The 21,516-nt window shown below is 40.5% G+C and overlaps 1 protein-coding gene across 4 annotated transcripts in view; it reads right to left on the bottom strand.

Moving 5' to 3' along the window:
* MYOM1 (myomesin 1) overlaps positions 1-21,284 on the bottom strand; it is an 80,110-nt gene extending 58,826 nt beyond the window's left edge. For 3 of the 4 annotated variants that reach the window (XM_054191305.1, XM_054191306.1, XM_054191307.1), the window contains exons 1-5: positions 21,133-21,284; positions 17,159-17,645; positions 7,858-7,995; positions 3,407-3,617; positions 1,509-1,666 (exon numbers count right to left, since the gene is read on the bottom strand). In XM_054191305.1, the coding sequence (XP_054047280.1) occupies positions 1,509-1,666; positions 3,407-3,617; positions 7,858-7,995; positions 17,159-17,586 (935 nt within the window). In that variant the 5' untranslated portion in view covers positions 17,587-17,645; positions 21,133-21,284. Of the gene's footprint in view, positions 1-1,508; positions 1,667-3,406; positions 3,618-7,857; positions 7,996-8,241; positions 8,446-17,158; positions 17,646-21,132 lie in introns of those variants that run through there. The other variant, XM_054191308.1, reaches the window with a different exon arrangement.
* Between the last annotated feature and the right edge of the window lie 232 nt (positions 21,285-21,516).

Consider the following 21,516-nt stretch of genomic DNA (forward strand, 5'->3'; position numbering starts at 1 on the left):
CACCATCCACATTTAGCACTTGGATGAAAGGCTGGTTCACGGTGAGAGCAAAGGCAAACAGCTGAAGGCTTGGTTTAACCACGTCAGGTTTTGGGGATAAGATGAATCTCAACCAAAGTGAAAACATCCCAGCGCTCTCATTCTTGGTTAGGATTCAGGTTACAGAGCTGGATTACAGCCATGAGGATAGCTGACCATTCCTTATGTTCAGCTGAGACCAGACCCGAAGGGTTTGTCTGGAATCCCCTCTAGGAGGAATGTCAGAACAGGGCTCTCACAACCCTTACACAACGGGAAAAATGTGTCCATGCAGAGCCTGGCTGTCAGTTGTCATTTTCTAAGGAGAGAGACCAAGTGACTTCATGGGCATCAGTTCTGGCCTGTTAATGTACCTCTTAGGAGCACTTTTTATCAAGCCCTGAGATTAAGGTTTTTAAGACATAAATAAACACATAGTCCATTAAGAAATTCAAGCACTAAATTGCAAAATATGAGTATTACTTAACATCATGATATGATAGATGTTTTCTGTTGTCTCCACAAATAGAATCTCTGTAAGACTTATACCTAACTAATGCTTAATGCCAAACACAGGCTTGTCCTTTGTTCATTTTATAGACGCGTACGTACATTTTATATACACATTCTAGAAGACTCTTTTAAATTCAATAATGAGTGTGAAATATGACTTTATGTTTGAAAAAAGTTAATACCTATTATCTTAACAACATGATGGTATCTGTGTAGCATGAAACAGGTAAGAAAGGTCAGATCAATAGATGGTGAGACAGTAAAGCTTCACAAGTCACTGTTAATTAAGGTAAATTCAACTCCAGTTGGGGCAAACTTTAATCCAAGAGTCAAATTAGACCTTCAGCTATGACTAAGAGTATATTTTGGAGTTCTTACCGTAAAGATTTAGACCAAAGACCATTCAAGTAAATAGAAAGTTCCCAATAGACTCCAGAGCTTTCAGAAGATTTAGATGGTCCTGGATCTATCTGCAGTCTTTGACTTCATATAATTATGATGTGTCTGCTGTGAACACCCTGCGTCATGAGATTTCAGTTTCATGGCAATTCAGTACTATAACTGCTCAGCAGCCAAGCAACTAGTTCTTGACCAAAGCATGCCTCAATGCTTCAGGGACATTAGTGGCATTTGTAGACCGAACAGAAGTATTTGAAAAACATTATTTTAAGGATAGCACTGACAATAAATTAAACTGCTATTTTTTCTTCATCAGCAGACAAAAAGAGTATATTGGATGTCTCTATGGAAAAAAAAAAAAGGTCTATGTATTCATATTGTTGTTACACAACACAAAGTATTATTTTTAATATTTTGCTTTGGTTTTGTACAAGGTGACTCGAAAGGTGTTTGACAGGCCTCTGTACCTCATTTTTTTTACGGAACTTGTATCTTTCCTGAAAAAAATACCACATTCACTGAGATGACTTCAGGTATTGATTATGTGGTGACTTTCAGTGATAGAGAAACAAACTCACCAGGTAACACGGGGTGCTGGCCAGCCAGCCACGGAACAATGAAATTTGACATTTTGCTTTTCCCAGATAGTGTGAGAACGAGGCTCAATAACAAACTCAGGAGCATGTAAAAGTTTATCTTGATTCAACTTTTTGTGGAATGCCTGAGTCTCTTCTAGCTGGAAAAGAAACATTTGATTATAAACTCCAGCAGTTATAAGTGCAAACTATTAATATGTAAAAAACATATTATTTTTTTTAAGAGCAGTAAAAAAAATATGCCATTTTTATTTAAAAATCAGATAGACATACAAAATGTATTTATTTCACCTGGACACAGAAAACAAAGTTTTCATTTTCAAGAAGCTCTCCTTCCAAAAAGAACTTTTATTGGTTTTTTCCCCCTATTCTAAGTAAAATAATTTTCCACATTTAATTATTTTTTTATATACAGAGTGAAAGGTGAAATAGGTCTGAAAGTCAGATGTCTTCTGTACTTTTGCTTTAATGCAAAATTGTGTATGCCTAGATCGTCTCTGACAGATCTGCTCTCAAACCTTTCCTGCTGATGGGATCTATCACCCTCCCACGGTAACTATTTCAACTGCTCGGCTGTACACAGACCTGTAAAAAATTCCTGATATCCTATAAATCTTGCTTTCTGCAAGCTAAACTATTTATTTTCTGCCCTAACTTTCACATATATGGAGAATTACTGTTCCCTTTATTAAGGTTATTAATAGAAGACAGCTTTCATAATCCTCAGTCTTTTATGAACTTCGCAATACCAAATTTCCTTACAATACCAAATTTCCCTACAATTTTTCCTTACAAAGTAGAACCTGGACAGGTTCTACTTGTCCTCAACATTCATAAAACAGTAACTACTCATTATCAGAGTAGTCTGACAGTCTCCAACACAATTAAATAACAATCCTCTGGGTTTTAATGACAATACTTTTGTTAATACACTCTAGAATGGCATTTGTTTTTACACAACAATGACTGATGTTAAATTGACTGACATGAAATTTGTGACCTCTTATAACTCCCAGATCCTCCAGTACTTCTACCCAGCCAGGCATTTCTTGTTTACTTGTTCTTTTCCTTCTGCGCATAGTAATTTCCATTGGTTGTTATCAAATTTAACCTTCACTGTTTCTCAATTTTTGAGATGATTTTGAATTTTTACTTTGTCCTTCAAAGTGTTTACACTCTTTCCAGCCTCATGTCATGAGGATATTTTATAAGCATATCACCAATTCTTCTGCTCAAAACATTAATATATTTGCTAAATGAAACACGTTTGCAGTTGATATATTCTGCCAGTCTGGTCATAACATATTTGTAACTATCCTCTGAGTATTAATTTTAAGAAGTTGCACAACAATATCAAAGCTACCCACAATTAGAGATTCAGTTCCGGATGTCTTTGGCAATTCCCTCCCTAATTTACACCCTGTGATTAAAACTGAGGTAAACACTTTGGACAAGCTTGTTCCCAGGCCATAAAAATCCAGAAATTACCCCATCACCTCTGTATTGTCAAGATAACCACCTTTCTTCTCTGTCAGCAACTGCCGCCTCATTCAGGCGAAGGATGCTGTGGATTTAACTAGGTGTGGGCACGACCAAGAGTGTTCTCCAGCCCCTTTCTCCCTCCCTCTCTCCCATCACAACAGAAGCATTCCTGGTGCCTACCTCAGGCACTGAACCTCTTTTCTTAACCACCTGACACCAAGATAACAAGACTTTAAGTCACTGAAAATACTTCCATTGAAAATACTTTGGTTTTTACTACCATTATTGTGTTTGCCCGTGGTGTAAATCAGGGCCCTGTTGTGCTAGGCCTGTTACAACCACCAAACAAAAAAGACCCACGCTGTTTACAGCCTAAGTGTTCATTTCTACTCTTTTACCGTTTTCTTCAGGGCCACGCGTTCAGCAGACTCCCGGATTGCTACTTTCCTTGATTTTTTTTCATGACGTTCCTCTTCAGAAGTCGACTTGGCCACCTTGCTGACGCTAACTCCTTCACCTGTGGCAAAAAGGTTCCTCTGGGCAACGTATGCAGCACTTTCTTTAATTCTTTCTTCTTCGGTGTCTGTGATCCCACTGATACTCACTTCTCTGAAAGAATTTTTAAAAAGCAGAATCCCATTAGAAAATGCTGAGTACATATTCCATTTATACGTTCTACCAAATTAGCCAACTACAGTGGCCAACAGTCTTTCATAATGTATTTCTGCTATAGCAGTCTCAGATGTATTTAAAGCAGAAATATGGAAGGGTACTGCAAAATGACTGAGTATTTCACTGTTTAAAGTCGTGGCCGTTTTCAGTGCCTCTCTGTATAACTATGCCATGCACATTTTCAGTTTAACCATTGACCTGCTGTGGTTTTTATATCTCTGTCGCTATAAAGATTACTGTAAGGCATACCCACAGATCTTCAGCTATTGACTTGGGGCTGCAGCAGTCATAATAACACTACCAAAGGGGCATGAGATAATTGTAACTGTATAACAATGTCCTCATTTGTGATTTATACAAACCCCCCACATTTCTGTATATCACAAAAAGTTCTCTTCGTTCCTAGAAAATTCAATCCTGTAATGTTTGCAGGGTGACTGTCCTTCCAGATGTTTTCAAGAAGGTGATTAAGGATTTTCTTAAAGCATCCTCCTCTGGCTTTCCACAGAGGCGAGATGCAAAGAACGGTTACTCTCAATGGGTCCGATCCTGTTTCCATATGCACATGTGGAAGTACCATTGCAGCCACATTGTTTTAGCACTGTCAGGAAGCTATAGCTGCTATAGTAGTGCGTATACAATGAGGGTTCCCGGACGTAAGGAGAAGCGTTAATACCCTCCTGCTGAGTTTAGTTACTTCAGGGTAACAGTAGATGGCACAATGAAAAGAGGTCCTGTTTAAGTCCTCGTTAAGTGCCATCATGCAAGCACTATAGAGAAAGCAGCCTCTGTTTATTTCCAGAGTGCACTCAATCAAGCACAGCCTCGCTATTTTATCATAAAACGCTTACTACTGCTACAAAGCAAAAATATTTGGAAGAACGATTTTTTCTGTTTTCTTTTTCTGCTAATTTCTTAAATTAGCAATTTAAGATTGCTAATATTATGCATTTGACAGCACATCTCAGCACTCAAGAAAATTTGGATTCAAGCCCATACTTAACTGTCCAGCCCCTTATCTTTGGGCTATGAACTCAGTTTGGCGAGACGCAAGACAGCCACGCCATGGAAAGTGCTGTAAACTTAATTATGCATAAAAACTGCTTAAAAGAGTAAAAAACTTACTTAACAGCCTAGAGCTTTGACCTCCCTCGTGTTCAAACTCTACCTTGAACTTTCTGTATTTCAGGCTGCTTTAATGGGGTGATCCTTAAAAGTACTAGCGGGATGATTGATCCCCTTCACTTAGGCACATCAGCTCCCCCCCCAGATATCATCCGAAGCTGCAGAGATATGGCATAGATTTCTAAAGACGATGTGGAAAACTCAGTTTAATGAATATGAATTTAGCTATCTACATTCAGTTTAAATGAATCAGTGGCGTTTTTCTGCAAAGGCAACTGACATTATTTCCTCCTTAATTACAGTAGTTAAGATCTCAGCAACTTCACAGTACGGACCCACTCCTCAAGGCATAAAGCATCTTCTGGGAGCTGATGAATATCCTCAGACTAATCTAGGACTCAGCCTAGTCATCTGCAGTAGTGGTCCCCAGGTGCTTTTGATCAACAGTATTAAATATTTAGATTTGCTAATAATTTCTTCCTGTTATAATCTTCACAGATCAAAGAGAAACATGTTCCTAGCAATGATGAATGCATCAGAAACAGCATGCAGTACCATTTGAGAATTGATTCTGCAGTCAAGTCTCAGGGGTTTTAGTAGAAAACACTTTTCAAACAGAAACACCAGGATCAAACCCCAAATGGCACACACAAAATATTATTTAAAGGGTATCTGCCATCTGCAGTCCTTTGGCATAGGCTTATTAGTGGTTGCAAATAGTTCCACGAGCCACATCCAGTATCTTTAGTACCTATGGCATTAAATCAAGTGGTATTTTATTGTCTAGAATACTGTCTGGCTGTCCTTAATTTTATCTTGCAAGGATTAGGCTAGGCGTTTAAGTGGAACAGTTGTGAAGTGAATAACCTGAGCTTTTTTACAGCAGAACCTGAGGGCTCTGAAGTAGAACCAAATAATGGAAACGGTGACACGGCGCTGAAGGTCGTCCAGCAGCACGGGCAACAGCTCCGATGAACCCACAGAGAGCTGACCTTTATAAATAACTATTCCTTGTAAAAGCTATCTGCCCATGGGAAACAACACATCAGTTTCACAGGGGAATTTGGGAATGACACGTAACATGCACATGCTTCAATGGGCTTCAGCTGTTATCTTTCAAACAAAAATAAATATCTGACAGGAATGTGGCATGCAACTTCCGCAGTCTTGGCATGCGGTCATGAACATGATGCCAACAGAAAAACAGCCTAAAACAGATACCCCAACCATTTCATGCCATGTTGAGTTGGGCACCCTAACAAACATCATATGCCCTCTTTATATTCTTTAACTAATTAAAAAGAAAATTATTTGGGTCATTTCAGTGGTACAAAAGCACACACAACTTCCTGAGTTGCCATGTGCAAAAAGTAAGATCGATACCAACAACAATAAGAAGAAGAAGAATGGTAAGAATGATGTAAGAATCCAACAGTATCTTTTAATGTAGGATGCCAACGTACTGCATAGACACAAACAAATGAAGCTACACACCCTCACACTGAGTTAGATATTACTGTATTCATTTTACACAAAAAAAAAGGAAAATAAAAAAAGATTTTTTGTTAAGATTTGTTAAGATGTTAACATGCCGTGTTAAGATCACAGGGGCCTGTCTGTAAAAAAGCTAAGATCATCATCCAGGAGCACTAGCCACCAGTCATGATTTTCAGCTATTGACCAACCCTATAAATTTTACTTTTGTGGACTTAGGCACAAAGAAAAGGGAGGATATTTGTGTTTGAGGGCATGGGAGACCAATGATGGTAAACTGCAAATCTACTGCTACGTAAGCAGAAACGTTAGGTGAAGTGCAAAGGTAGTGAGAAGCCTTGAAAATGTGTTACCGCAAGTTTCGTGAGACATATTTATGTATTTCTGTCACAGAAGACATAGCTGAAACGCTGAAGAAATGATTTAAAAATGCAACAGTGTGTGCTCCTGAATGTTGGATGGATCAAAGAGCCGTGAATCTGACAAAGAAATGTACAAGGGGTGAGAAAAAAAATACTCCAGGATAGTGGGAGGGAATTAATAAAAGCCAAAACTGCTGGTCTCATCACAAAAGCATCAAAACCACTCAAAAGGCCAAAGCAATAAATCTCCCACTGGCAAGATGGAAGTCAGTTTCACATGAAAGCACAAGTTTGGACACAAAGCAGAAGTGACGTTGGATGTTGGTTTAGCAGTAGACAGAAAAGCACTGGCTCCTGGAAACAGCTTGTAAGCGCCCCGTGAAAAAAGCTGTACTGCAGAAGAAAGACCAGTTGAAGGAAGGTTTCTGTTCTACTGCAGGTGGGCAAGAAATTTTTCTCCTGGCCTCCAATCGGGAACCAGTTTTCCACGGCACACCCCGGTATTTATTAATCTGAGCAAATGACTGTGCTCGAACTGTTGGAGACTCCTGGTAAAATCTGTGCGCCATACCCCGAAAAGGGCAGGTGAGCCTCCTTGCTCGTGTTGGTTCTGGCTTCCACATAAAGTTCACATTCAGCTTTACTGAGGACACTGCTGCAGTAAGACGCATTACATCAGGAGTAACCATGCAATAAATACCACCAACACGTGAGATCAGTGTGAATCATTATGGTGATTTGAGAAAGTATTTGGTTTCATGCCAGGTTTTCCCTGGGCCAGGACAAAACTTTAGCACATCATTTCATTGTTTCTATGTTTAATGCTTGGTACGAGACACTGAATCACAGAACAAGTCTTCAAACCAAAAGAATAAGATAAATAATGTGGACAACATGTTCGTCTGGTTCCCAGTAAACAGGGTTATAATTATATCTTGATTTCGTAGAAAGCAGCCCCTGTGACACGTTCAAAACAAAGTCCAGACACCTAGGTTCGTTTGTGCTGGCTCTAGATGCTCAATGTCTGATTTTCTGCCAGTCAGTTTACTTCTCTTTGTCTTTTTATCACTCATGTGAAAAGCAAACAATCACCTTGAGATCCATGAGTGTAAAAAATTATTAATGGATTTGTTATTTTATAATTTGTTAATAAAATGTCAGAAATAAGATACCAAACGAAAGCAAAATGGACATACCGTCCTGTGAATATGGGCACTGAGTAGTCTATGGCTTCATTCTCTTTGTCCTCAGATATCAAATTCTGTTTTGCTCTCTTTGCCTTGGGACTCATCTTATAGGATTGATCTTCAATCATTAAACTGGAATCTTTCAGTCTGAAATAAAAATAATATGGTTAAATTCAGGGCAAAAAAGCTGTTAAGAAACAGTCCAAATAAGATAAAAGTACTAAAATTTTTTGCTGTCTTTTGCTTGATAAACAATAAAATATAATTTTTAATAGCCATGGCTTCAGAGTTATTAAACACATAACTAAATGCACTTTTGACAAACTCATCATTACAAATATAACACTGATGCCCCTTGATATTAAATCTAAATAGAGAGAATAAACAATATACCTGATAGCAATGCACATTTAATAGCTTCTTGGTTTGGGACTTGGAGAGTTTGTATACCTAGTTCTGGTAGATCCTGAAGTCACTGAGACCGCTGAGTAATTCTGAAGATTGTATCTGAACTCATAACCTCTACTTTTCCAAAATTTACAGCCCTGAAATTGTCTGGTCCCCAACCAAAATGCTGGTGTGCAAATATATTCAAAGTCATAATGCATTTAAGTCTCTCTACACAAATTGTAGGGCAGCGTACTGCTCAGTAGCCAGTGTTGCCACTCTGACTGCTCTCCTACACCACCCCGATCCATCGAAAGTGGAGAGATGAGTGAAGCAGCAGCATTTAACATAGCGCAGATAAATGGAGAATGAGTGGGAAGAAAGAAGAGCAAACCAAAGGGAAGGCTTCCCCTCCCCACCAGCCTGGGAGGGATTCTGAAGAGCATGAAGCATATTTGAAGCAGTCATTTTGGGTTCATTTTTAACATGGTTACAAATTGTGCTAACAAAGCGCCAAATACCTCTGTCCTCCTTTCCCAGTGCAACACATCTCTAACTCCCAGATCTATGGAATACCCTAATTAGCTGTCAGCCTTTTATAAATCCCCAAAGTGTCTATTCATCTCTGTCTCAACATTGCCAGGGGAAATCATGTATGAGTCTGCTTCTGGTCTGGAGATTTGTCTACACAGCATAAGCTTACCGCTTATGTGCATAGATACAGGGGCAGAATTAAGGCACGTGGTTTCTCAGCAAGGCTCGTTAGCCCAGACGTGTAGCACTAACATGACTAACCTGCTTCCCATACCCTGGGTAGCTTACACTGGTGTCTCTACGCAGCATGCTGGACACATAACATCAACGCTCATGCCGGCACTGGGCCCCTGAGTATGTTATGCATGTATAATGTAATATTATAGATACATACTTGGGCTAATGTTTTCCTTAGGCTGCAGCAGCCCTGCAAAAGTACCAAGCTCCAGAGGTGCCCCCAACACAAGTCATGCCAGGAAGAGGGCAAAAATATATTCCATATATTCCAAAATACATGTTAATAATCTATGCCCATCCCTTTGCTCAGACTGAGTTCTCTCCCTGCCCCATCCCCTGTTCAATCAGTCTCCCATTGTCTCGCTATCTTAATGGCTTTCTTAGAGTCAACCCTTCTCCTTCTCCATCTAGTTCCTCGCCTGAACTTCACATCCCCTCCCACATCTGCTTTCCAGCCCTCACCTCTTTGCCCTGCCACTACCAGCATCATCATTAAGAGTTTCACTTCCTTTCTGCTTAGCCCCCTTCTCACCAGATTCGATTGCATTCGCCTTGCCCAGCATCGCAGTGAGACAGCCCTCTCCTCTGGGCTCCCTGGGTGCCCACTTTGTAGCCACCGTCACCATGCCTACAGCACCACAGCCAAGAAATGCTCAGTACAGGGTGTAAAAACAAGCTTGTGCCAGTTTTCCTTCCTTCCTCCTCCCCCTCTATCCTGGTTTCCATGCAAAAAGACCCCACAGACAGAGAGGAACTGTGGCACACACCACAGGAGTGGGGCTGAGGGTCTACCACGGCAGGCGCCACTGGGTCAGCCAAGGCACAGACCGAGTCTACGGGAGAGAGAGAGAGGCTCTCTGCTCCGGGGTCCGATGCCAGCCGCTGCCCAAGGCAGCCCGGCTGGGAGTCCAAGAGCGGCGGATCCAGCTTGAGGGACAGAAATCCCAGTACAAAATACTTGGAACCAGCCCAGGCAGAGTAAAATAAAAGGGAAGAGATGGAGTGAAGCAGGCCATGCAACGGCCTCGCTCTTGGGTTGGGCAAAGGTGTGCTGCAATCACTACGGTCAACCACGAATGCATTGGGAGAACTCGTTGCCAAATAAATGGTGAGAAACATCAAAGGCAAAGTATTTTAATTATTTTTTCAGAAATGAACTATGGTCTGTGAGGAGCTGCGTTCTTTACTTAGCAGGTGACTTTTATTCCTGTCCTATTTTAAAATGGGACAAACATGGAATCTTGACCCTGACTGACACCGGATTTCCTAGGGGCTTTAGGCTGAACCCTTTAGGAGGACACTTGATTCCTGGTTGTTTCTAGATCGAGAAGGATCACAGTATCATTTGAACTTCAGTTCAAATGTCAACAAGTTTCTATTTTCATAAAAGTAGATGAAATGCGGTGAAAATTTCATCTCAGGCACTTTCACCACTGTTAAATCCAGACTTACTCTTTGTTCCTAAAGTAGAATTTGGCTGTTGTGTCAGTTTAGTTTTCAATTAAGGTCCAGATTACACACTCATGTAAGGAATTAATGGGGAGCAGACATAGCAGTTCGCATCACTCTCTGCTAGGCCTTTTGTTGACGTCTTTCCTACACGTGAGGGTTTTGTCCCATCTTTCACTTATAACTCCCTAAAATTATTTTAAAAGGAAAGAACAAATTGCTATAGGTTCTGTTTGTTTGATGATTGTTTTTTTTAATCAAACACTCCAAGTGTTTCAAGTTGAGTATTGCACTTCCATTTTTTCTGCCTGTGGGACTTGTATTGAGGTATGACGACTAGGATAAAAACACTGTACGTGCACAGCTGATTCCCACTCTCTTCCGAGTTATCTAAACTGTATGTCTCTTGATTGAGGCACCTTTCACTGCAGCCACCTGATTCTTTTCTGGATTACTGCTCATGGATCCTTCATTTTATTGTATCCTTTGGTTGGCGCTTGTGTGTATGTGCTCAGGACCAGGTAAGCACCTTTCTAGATGCCTTTCCCTCTCCTCTTTTTTCTCAGGAAGAGGCAGCTGCAACGCGAGTGGCTGTGCTGTCTTCTAAGAGCAAGGGTTGGTTCCCAATACTTTGTAGTGGTACAGAAGAGGGAGCATGCAGATATCAATGTGAGCGTTCAGCTCACAGATGGTAATTGTGAGCTGAATAACGGATCTATGTGGATCCTGTAATTGCCTGCTGTTCTCCGATTGCCAACACAACACTCCGACCAACTTACTTCAGTCGTTTGCTCTTCTGAAAACTTGACCTGGGCCAAGCAGGACCCCGGTGAGAAGCGTTTCATTGAATAATGCCAATGGTGCTTTTACACCAATTTCTTCTTCCAGCAATGGTTAAAAGCAGGTAAAAAGAAAGCTTATGTGGAGAAATACTTCTCCCAGTAAATCCTTCTGGTTTCAAGCAAATGCATAGGTACATCCTGAGCCAAAGGCTGCATCCTGGCTGTAGCAGCGAGCTTACAATTTATATCTGAAAACGGCACTTTCTTTTGAACCTGTTTTAATCTGCAACTTTATAATCTCTTTTGTGCTTACATGCCACTCTGTGTGAGAAATAGTGAAAAATCGTTCCTTGTTCACTCTCTGCACATCTTTCACTGTTGTATACATTAAAATTACATGCCCCCGTTTGCCTCCTTCCCAAGGTAAGAGCCCCAGTGTCTTACCTTGTCTAGTTGGAAGGTATTCCACTCCTCCTTCTACCATCCTTGCTGATATCTGACCCTTTTCTAGTTTCAGACTGTACTTTTTGAGATGAGATCATCAGAACTGCACCCAGTATTTCAGCTACGAGCATACCTTAACACGCTGACACAATATGCTTTCTGTTTTATTTTCACTTTCCCTCACAGCTGTTCCAAAATTTCTAATTGCTTCATGACCACATCAGAGCATCCAGCTGGTGTTTTCAGGGAAGTATTCAGAACAACTCCAAAATATCTTTTTTTTTTTTTTTTTTTAAATTGCACTGCATAAAACAAGAGCTGAGATGAATAAGTTTTAAGCAGTAGAAAATGTTTCTCCTTTCCAAATCCTCCTATAGTTTGCTTTTGTTCAGGCAGAGATATACGGAAGCTAGTAGAAACGTATATTCGAATTGAGATCTTTGCGTGGGAAAACAAACTGGTTGCTACTTCCATCATGAAGTTTATCTCTTTTATTTTCCTTTTCTGTTATTACTATTTCTTCCTGTGCAACACAAAACCCAAACCCTGCTACAACCGTTATTTAGGTAGCCCAAAGGAGGCCTCTGCTTTCTTGAACCAGATTCTAAAATCTTGTCCTTTATTTTAAAATGTTCCAACCTTTTACCTGATATGTGGAACAGGATCTCCCCAGAGGGGAAGGAGCAGGGTATCAGTGCTCTCTAGTTTCACAGGGAGGAACAGTACCATGACCTTTTAACAGCTTTCAGCCTCATTTGATATGCCCAGCTAGCGTATGTATGTTTTTTTCCAGGTCAGATACTATCTGTACTGCCTTATCAATCAAGCTTGGTGACCCAAGCTTAGTGTCCTCATTTCTTGATGCTTTTCAGCATGTTAAAATATCAACGCCAGCATTTCCTTAGTTTCTCAGTAGAGCCACTGAATTGGAAGTTGGGTGACTGTAAATGCTAAAGGCACGGGTATTGTTCTGTAGAGAGGTAAAAACCACTGTTAGCTTTTCCCTCTAGCCCAACAAGGGAACTAAATACAGCAACACTGTGCAGGGCCTCTGCAACCTCCCAACCAGAGGTTTTATTTTGATGTCTCATTCTCAGATACAAATATAATTCAGTATGTTGGCACTGCCCTTGTCTCTGTGCCCGAGGGGACAGGTTTCCCACCTTGCACAAAGAGACCCTGTGCCCAGTGGATGTAGAAATGTGTCCTATGGACCGCAATACCCTGTTCCTTAGATAATACACCCCCACATGAAAAAGCACCTGTAAGCTCATTTACACTTCTAGAAAATCATGTATCTTGTCCTTAGCATGCTTTTGTTACGTCTCTCACTTTACTCCAACAGCAGACAGGGATGCACTTGGTATACACAATAGCTGTACCTGCTGGAGGAGCTCCATTAGCCAAGAGGCATTTTCCAGGCCTTCTTTCCAGCAGCTGCTTCTTTCCTAATACACAACGTTTGAATTTACCCACCGTAAAGAGGAGAGAGTGGACTGGCAAACCCAGTTACAGGAGAGAAAAAAAAAAAAAAATAATTTTCACAAGACAGCTTTTTAAAGCCAGCCTCTAAAGATGAGAAGTGCTCTCCGGTGACTATATTCATTTTAAGTTGCTGGCAGATTTGTCACAGGCCCAGGCAATATCGCTGGCAATAATCACGCTGTTCCCTAACGCAGCTTCCACAACAAATTTTTTTAAAGGGGAATTGTTTCCACATAGCAGGCCTCATTAAAACAATTTCCATGCCTGGCTATGACGTTTGGACGCCACCTCCTTAACCCTCACCTATAATAGACCAACAGATGAGCGGTGCCAGTAGGGATCTCAAGATCACAGTCTTCTCGTTTCTTAAAGGGCGTTATTTACTCAGCCGTGTCCTGATCCTGGCTGCAATATTGCTCAGAACAGCGTTCACTCTTACTGTCTGGCAGCCTCATCAAGTGCAAGCTAGTATTGCAGCTCTCCTCTCTTTGCTTGGTTCACCTGAATTATGCCGTGTCTTCTTTGCTATTTCTTCTGCCCTACTAAAATATATGCAAATGCCTGAACCACAGCAATGACTTGTGTTTTCTCTCTAAGCAAGCCTCTGGCCTGTTTGGTGGCCAATAACCAGTCTGTGACACAACGGGATTACCTGATGCTGCCGGCCAGGAAAATAACACAGGGAAAAGCAGTGAAAGTTTGAGCAAAGGCAAATCATAGAATGACTGAGCTTCCAAAAAAAAGAGGTAGGTGGGTTTAATCCAGCACTCTCAACAGCTTCTCAGAAGCACATGAAGGATGGAGCGGTGCCGTGGGAATGTTCTCCCACAGAAGCCAACCTGCCCACGTCAGCATCCTCCAAGGATGGGACAGGGAAGAGAACAGGTGGCCACAACAACAGCTTTTGGGAGAGAGCTGCCACCCCTTGTCTGTACAGACCCTGCCCGGTCCTCGGAGGCAGCAGCACACCCCGCTCCTCCTGGCTCTGGGGAGGCCAAAGAAGCAGCGTTTGGCTAGAGGTGTCCCCACAAGCTGGTAGAGAGGGCTGGGTGGGAAGTGGCAACCTTTACACGGTGAGGCTCGCTTTCTTTTAGGAGCCCAGGGTTTTGCAGCTTTTGCAAACTGTAACCAGCAAAGCTGCAAGCTTCCGTACTTGCTCTCGGTTTTGCCAGTTTTCATTTCTCTCCTTTTACTTCTTCAAGCTGTCATGGTGTGAAGACGACTTGAAATACGGGGAAGGGACAGCCCACTTGCAAAGGCAACCCGTTTTGTCCTCATGAAAAGCAAGCTGCATCTCCTTCAAGCTGTCCGTGTCCATGCTCTGGGCATGTTTTCCACTTGAGCGAGGCTCCAACGTCAGAGAATTGGGTTCAGTTCAAGGTCTTGCAGGTTACCTAGTCCCTAGTCCTTCTCCACTGTTTTCCCATGATAAATTCCTCACATAGCACTAACTGCGCGTCAACACTGTCACTTCTGTAAGATGGCTACAAAAAAAGGAAGAGACTTAAATTTTGCAAGTATAATAAAGTTTAGCAGCAGCTACTTTAGATAAAAATAAGAAGTGATCTGAGTAAAAGATCTGAATAGTATACTTTTCCTGTTGGGCTTAATGGGATTTATCCATGAAACTATATCCATTACACATAAATGTATGTTTGATGTTAAAACCCAGTGATATGCAATAATCAATTGTTAGCTGAAGAATTTTATCTGGATTTGGATCTGTGTGTCCATTCAGGTGTCAAGCAACCACCACTGTTGTAGGTCATTTAGATGCAGCATTTCCATTCAGGGCCTCTTCTACTTTTTGAAAATTGAAAGTGTTTGAAGACTCTTTTTTTTTTTTTTTTTGCTACACCATTCCTTTCATAAGGATGAAATCAGAAATTCTCTGATTTGCCCAACTTATTTTAGTAACACTTTTTGTCTCCACATTATCCTTTGAAGTGTTTTGGGCTACCTGGGGAAGATAGTACAAACTTGGAAAGAATTACTTTAAATTGGCACTACGTTTAATCATACAGTTGCATTATTTGTTCTATTTTACTTCTTGCAAATTACAGCAAAATGGGCTGCAAAAAACAATTAAATACCAATATAGAGGCCATATTAACCATAAAATTAGGTTAAATATTGAGATTATCATTCAGAACCGTATTCTCTCATGTATTAACTAAATTTTGTGCAAGAGATTTAAATCACGTAGCCCCAATCTCCTGAGTCCTAGTCTTACATAGCAGCACTGAGTTTCTCAGACCTCCAACACAAGGACAGGATCACAGTAAAAAAAAAGAAGTTACAGCTGAGACATTCTTATCTCTGATTACCAGGATCGTATATCAATCTGTTGGCAACTCTTGTACTACAGAGTAGCTTGGAAGTATCGCCAAATATACTATTTTAAAACAAAAGCTCTTACCTCAAACGAAACCTCAGGAAATGGAGATATTTTAAGTTCTCTCCCAATTAAGCAATTCCATTTCCTTTAATATTACTTTTAGAGTTCTTGGTGAGGATATACAGGTTTCAGAAGAAACTCATCTGACAAACCAGAGTCACTGAAGTGTTTGTAACTGGGACTCAGAAGCGTGGTTTTTTTACAATCATTTTTTGCAATTTCAAGTAATGTTCCCATTTCTTACGGGAATGTTTTCTCTGAGAAGAAGGAGACTTGGGGTTAGGGTTCAGCAACAGCACGTAGGCACAGTTGCATCACTGCAGAAACTGGAATACCTTCCCCTACCCAACTCTCTCTGGAAAGATAAACTTCAGTCCCAACATCTCCAGTTTGCTTCCCTTCATCAGCAGATTATAAATGAGCTTCTTGCTCCTTCCACTCAGTGGTTAATTATTTGCACCAGTGAAATCGTTTAAACAACAAAGACTGGATGTTAACCAGCCCAAGACAGTCAAGTAAAGTCATTCATCTGGGCTCTAACAGCCTGAGGTTCAAATTCCTGAACAGACCCTGGCAAATAGAGACTTGACCCTAAACTTCCTGAAAGCCAAGTGAAGGTTGGAATCACAAGGTACAGTTTACTGTGGTACAGGTAGTCTTCCCCTCAGTGGTTTTGACCAAAATTCCATCTTTATCCACAATCCTTGGAGGATATTCAGTTTTCAAAAGTTAAATTTTCTGATGGAGAAGTCTTGATCAGTTCTAATAACACTCCAAATTTTATATTAATATAACAGTGAGAAGACGTTTTGGGCTATAATTTGTTGATCAGTTCCTCTATTGCTAACAGCTGCTCTAATCTTACTTTAATACTCCCCTAATTTCTGTAAATCTCTGAGATACATACAAATAATGTGAGGCTACAATATCTAAAATATTCTGCTAATGTGATTGCTTAAGCAATATTTATTATCTTAATTAAACAAAAAACATGGGACCTAAGCATAGCTGCTCTTCAAGTGCAAGATGAACACTTCAGGGTATTCCTCCTTTGGAAATAGTATGCTTCAACCAATACACGGTGTGAAAATTTCAATCACCTTTAGGTGATCTGAAAATTTGAATCACCTTTAGGCCAAAGCAGAAATGTTTATTGATATATGGACATGTCAGCTCCAACTTGTGTGAACAGCCCTAAGTTCTTTTACTGCTCCAACCCGGCCAGATGAACCAGCTTCAAACCAAAAGTATTAAATTCACCTGTACTAATATGGCTAAACAACTTGGAAGGACGGGTGGCTCGTGCCTAATGGATTTGGAGCATGAATATGTCATCATTTAACCACATCAGCATTGCCAGTGCTCTTCTTATGCCAATCCAACCACCACACAGGAATTAGTCCAACAAACTGAGCTGACCACAGCCCTTCCCATTGCCAAAGCCAAAGGAAAACACCAAGACTGGAAAATACGTTTACACCAAGTTACAGAGACAATTTCTGTGGAAGAGGAGGAGAGTTTTGCCATTGATTTCAATGAGAGGTGTTTGGACATTATTGTTTTGGAGTATTGTTTCAAAGACAGATTTGCTTACCCAAGACTGTAGGCTTCGGCTCCCAGCCTGTAGGCTGCAGCCAGCTTGTTGATTGATTCAGATCCACGGCTGTAGGCAGCTGAGCTCTTGCTGAGGGATTCAGAGTCAAGACTGTAGGCAGCAGATCTTTTACTTTGTGCAGCAGAGTGATCGTAGGCTGTAGATCCATAGCTGTAGGCTGCCGACTCAAGGTCATAGGCTGAAGAGCCATGACTGTATGCTGCTGAAGAGTCGAGGCTGAGGTTTGCTGCAGATGCATGGCGATAGGCTGCAAAGCCCCTAGCGTAAGCTGTAGATCCTTGAGCATAGACAGCAGATTTGCTCTTTGTTTCCTTTTGGTACTGGCTTACAGTGGACTCCAGTGCTTTATGGCGGTACGCACGGTCATAGTGCTCATGGTGTCGTTGGTAGAAAGGTAAAGACATCATGGCTTTCTTCTAATTTTGTTTTTTACTACACGTTTCTGAATGTAAATAAACAGGACTGTCTGAAAAAGAACAGATCAAACATAAAGGCTATCGTCAAAGAAACTTCTGAGTTAGCATACAAATGATACACAACTTAATACAAACTAACGCAGAACTTAAAACTTCAAAAATCAAATGCAATGAATTTAGGATTATCTTTTTACGATGTGTTTTAGACTTTAAGTTAGGCTCATATTTAAGTTTCAAGACACCTGTTGTTCATCATGACCAGAAAACCTTGCACTATTGTGTCCGTTCATTTGTAGTTGGTCTCCCTGTCACTGCAAACTACTCAAGTTTTACGTGCTCAACTTCTCCACTCGTTGCTGCAAGCTGGTGAAATTTTATGTGCTCAGCTTCTTCAGAGATAGTGTAAATACTTTTGTTAAATTACAGAAGAGAGAATTTAGTAATAAATTATTTAAAAAGACATGAGCAATTCCAACAAGGCTCTATAAGCTGAAATTAAAATATATGAATATTTCATTCATTTCTGTAATCCAATTTTCAGATTCAATTTAATATTCCTTTTAATATTTTAACAGTGAATTAAAAACATTAAGATTGAGAAGGATGTAACTTTCTCTGTAAACACGCATTACCAGCGATCCATTTAAAGTGGCTTATCGTACTTTTACAGTTTAATCAGAGATGCAGCCTGTATGGAATGAGTAAAATAATATCATGCTCCTCAACCCAAATGACTCTATTTTTTTTTAACCTACAAGGTCATATTCAAAATCACCACGAAACTTCCTCCAGACAATAGCCCCACCGAAGTTTTACTTTGCACAGTCATCAGTAGATTCTCTTGCAGTCGCTCATAGTAGGAAATTTGATCAAGTGAGAGGTAGTTCCCCTCTCAAAATGGGATGAGGGCTGAGTGCAGAAAGGATTTCCCCTGTTGTTTTTTTTTAAGATGGCAATTCAGTCTTTATTTTGTTATTGGTTTATTTTGCGCTTGTTAAAACTGACTTTTTCTTCTTTGACAAGCAAGCTTGCCTCTACTAATCCCTAGGATAACCTTTCTTTCCCTTATTACTGTTGACCAGGCTTACAACATGGCTAGGATTGTTCCTGAAAAGGTACATGATTATGAATAGAAATGAGCTACGTTGGGGAAATGTTTAAAAGAATTTAAAGAAGATCCAAAAAACAATGATGAGAGGTGTTTGTTATTGTGTTTTTTTAATATGAATCACAACAATAGAAGACTTGTTCTACCTCCGGTTTTGTTCATGTTAATGAACAATGATCTGATGTTTTGACATAAAATACAGAGCTGCAGTGTAATCATGGTTTCATGAAAATCAAGATATTTTTTCCCTGGTCTTTATGCTTCCTAGATTTCAGTCCTTGGCTTTTTCTTTAGTACTTGGTTCTGATAGCAAGTCAACAAATTGCAAACTATTCTCTTTGGTAACTGCTCAAGTACTCACCCCAACTAAGACAGATTATGAAAAAAAAACAAAAATCAACGTTTCAACTTTCTTATATTCCAGGGCTCTCTCAAGGGAACAGCTCTTTGGGTGATAACAGAACAGATAGCTTGTTTGCAAAGTCAACAAGCGAGAAAGTCATTCAGAAGTCTTTAAGTATGTAAAAGAAATTGCTGATAACCTGACCACAATGAAACTGTGACTTTAAGGAGACCAGTTTACGCATTTACTTTATTTTTATCTGAGGAAGGGGAAGGAATGGGAAAGAGTGTTCTCCCATTGCTTCCTATGGCAAAAACTGATGTTCCTTTTTAATTCCCTTATTTCTCCTGCTGGCTATTTTTTTCATGTAAGTCTAAAGGATGCAATTATTCTATCTAGCATTCTTATTTCTAATACCTATCAATAGTTTGCTTTGTCATTTATTTCACTTTGTTAGCTTACAGTAGTATCTAGTTCCTCTTACTTTCCCTAGTTTCAGAAGATTTCTTATCCATTTTTCTTCATTGCTTTCTCCCCCAGCTCCGCAGAGCTAGGTTTAGGGTTTGCAAGCCGTTGTGGTCTCTGCTGAGCAAAGGCGTACAGATGAGTATTGCCTTGCACACCAAAAGGGAAAGAACATGAGAACGTTCTGTTTTCCTTCTGTAGAGTACTACAGTTGTCTGTCTTCGCCTTCACCAGCTTTATGTGCAGCGTTGGCTGGCTTCATCACAGATACCCCAGCCACAAGGCTAGCAGCTATTCAGTCCTGTCGCTCAGGGATTCCCACAGCCTTCCAGGCTTCAAAGTAAGGAAGGTGATCCGAAAGTATAAAGCACTGCATGTGTCGTCCGTTAAGGAGAAGTTAAATGAAGCATTTCATTTACATCTCATCACAGCAAAAGAATAAGCAGCAGACTTAAAGTCAGCATGTTTAAAATTTATAAAAGCAACCTTTTTTTCTTCCAAACGTGAAAGGTCTGGACCTCACTGTCCTCAGGAGTAAGAGGAGGAGTCTATGATAGGAGTAAGAACTAAGGCAATAAGGCAGGAGCTGAGCACCAAGTCAGCTCTCCTGGTTCAAATCAAAGGCCAACTCTGACTCAGGTCATATAAGAGGAAACTCCCTTTATAGGTATTTTATCACACTATGAGTTATGTTTTATATTTCCTCTGAAACATCAAGCATTGCTCACAGGTGAGGCTCAGTTAGTTACGCTAGTCTGACCAGATAGAGTAGTGTGACGCCATCAGAGATGACGAGAAACTCTGACCCTTGTAAGGATTTTGCTTCTATTTGGAGCACTGTCTGATTATCACATTGACTCCCACCTCTTAAGTTTTATAAAATCCATGCTACCTGCACCTACTTAGTTTGTGCCCACTAATCAGCGCCCTTCAGTGTGGGGACAACACTCCCTCTTCAGATCTGTGTAGCATTTCATAACTGCAGAGCTGGGCCTAAAAATATTAGTGGCCATAGTTAGATGAATATGCAGGTTTTGGAGGTATACGATAGCAGCTGCTGAACTCGATTTTCAAAATTACTGATGAGGAGACAGACAGTTTTGTACGTGTTCATAGGTTGTAGCCACACCTTAAAGAACGTGATTTTACTGGCATTCTGTGGAATTCTTTAAAGATCTACTCCATCAAATAGTGAAAGAGATAAAAAACAGAAGCTCTTGTAAGCAGGAAAAAAAAAATATAACATTTCCTTCCGCTCAGTCAATGACTTTACAGATCACAAGACATCCTACGCGACTAGAAAATATTTAGATTATTTACACATTCTCTAAGCCCAAGGGAGGTTACATGACAAATTCCTCCTGTATCTTAATAACCCATGCTTCATTTGAGAGAACTGTGACAATACGCAAGGATAGCTGAGTTGACAATAAGTGAGCCCTTGCACTACTTCACTTTATTTCACGGCTGAACCCTCAGATGCCTTCAGCTTATGTCCACAAGTCCCTCAAATAACTGCTGAGCTGAGAAGAATCAAGGGAGCTACTATCAACTCGGCGTTACAGATTCAGATTAAAAATAATTGAATGCATAAAATCTTCTGTCATAAAGGAACACTTACCAGGGCCCAAATGAATGGCAGCAAATGGAATAGCTCTCAAGCGGATGAATAGCAGAAAAATACAGCAACGAGGAAGCCAGCAAAGAAGGAGGTAGTCAGGACGAGGGGCAAAGGACTGGACTTCAAGGTCCAGAACAAAAATAATGCCTGCAGTCAGTGGAATGTCAGAGCCCCAGTCCAGACCTTTTATGGCCAGGGGGGTGATAAATATAGCATCGAAGAGGGAGAGAGACAGAGACAGATACCGATACCCTGTGCTATCTCTGTGCAAAGACACGATGACAGCAGCTTCAAAATGAGAGTTCTCCCTTTTCAGTATCTTCACTAAATTCCTTATACAACCATCATTCCAATTCAAAATTATTTCTAGGATATTTTTCCTTA

This window comes from Rissa tridactyla, chromosome 2 (assembly GCF_028500815.1).
Source record: "Rissa tridactyla isolate bRisTri1 chromosome 2, bRisTri1.patW.cur.20221130, whole genome shotgun sequence".
NCBI lineage: Eukaryota > Metazoa > Chordata > Aves > Charadriiformes > Laridae > Rissa > Rissa tridactyla.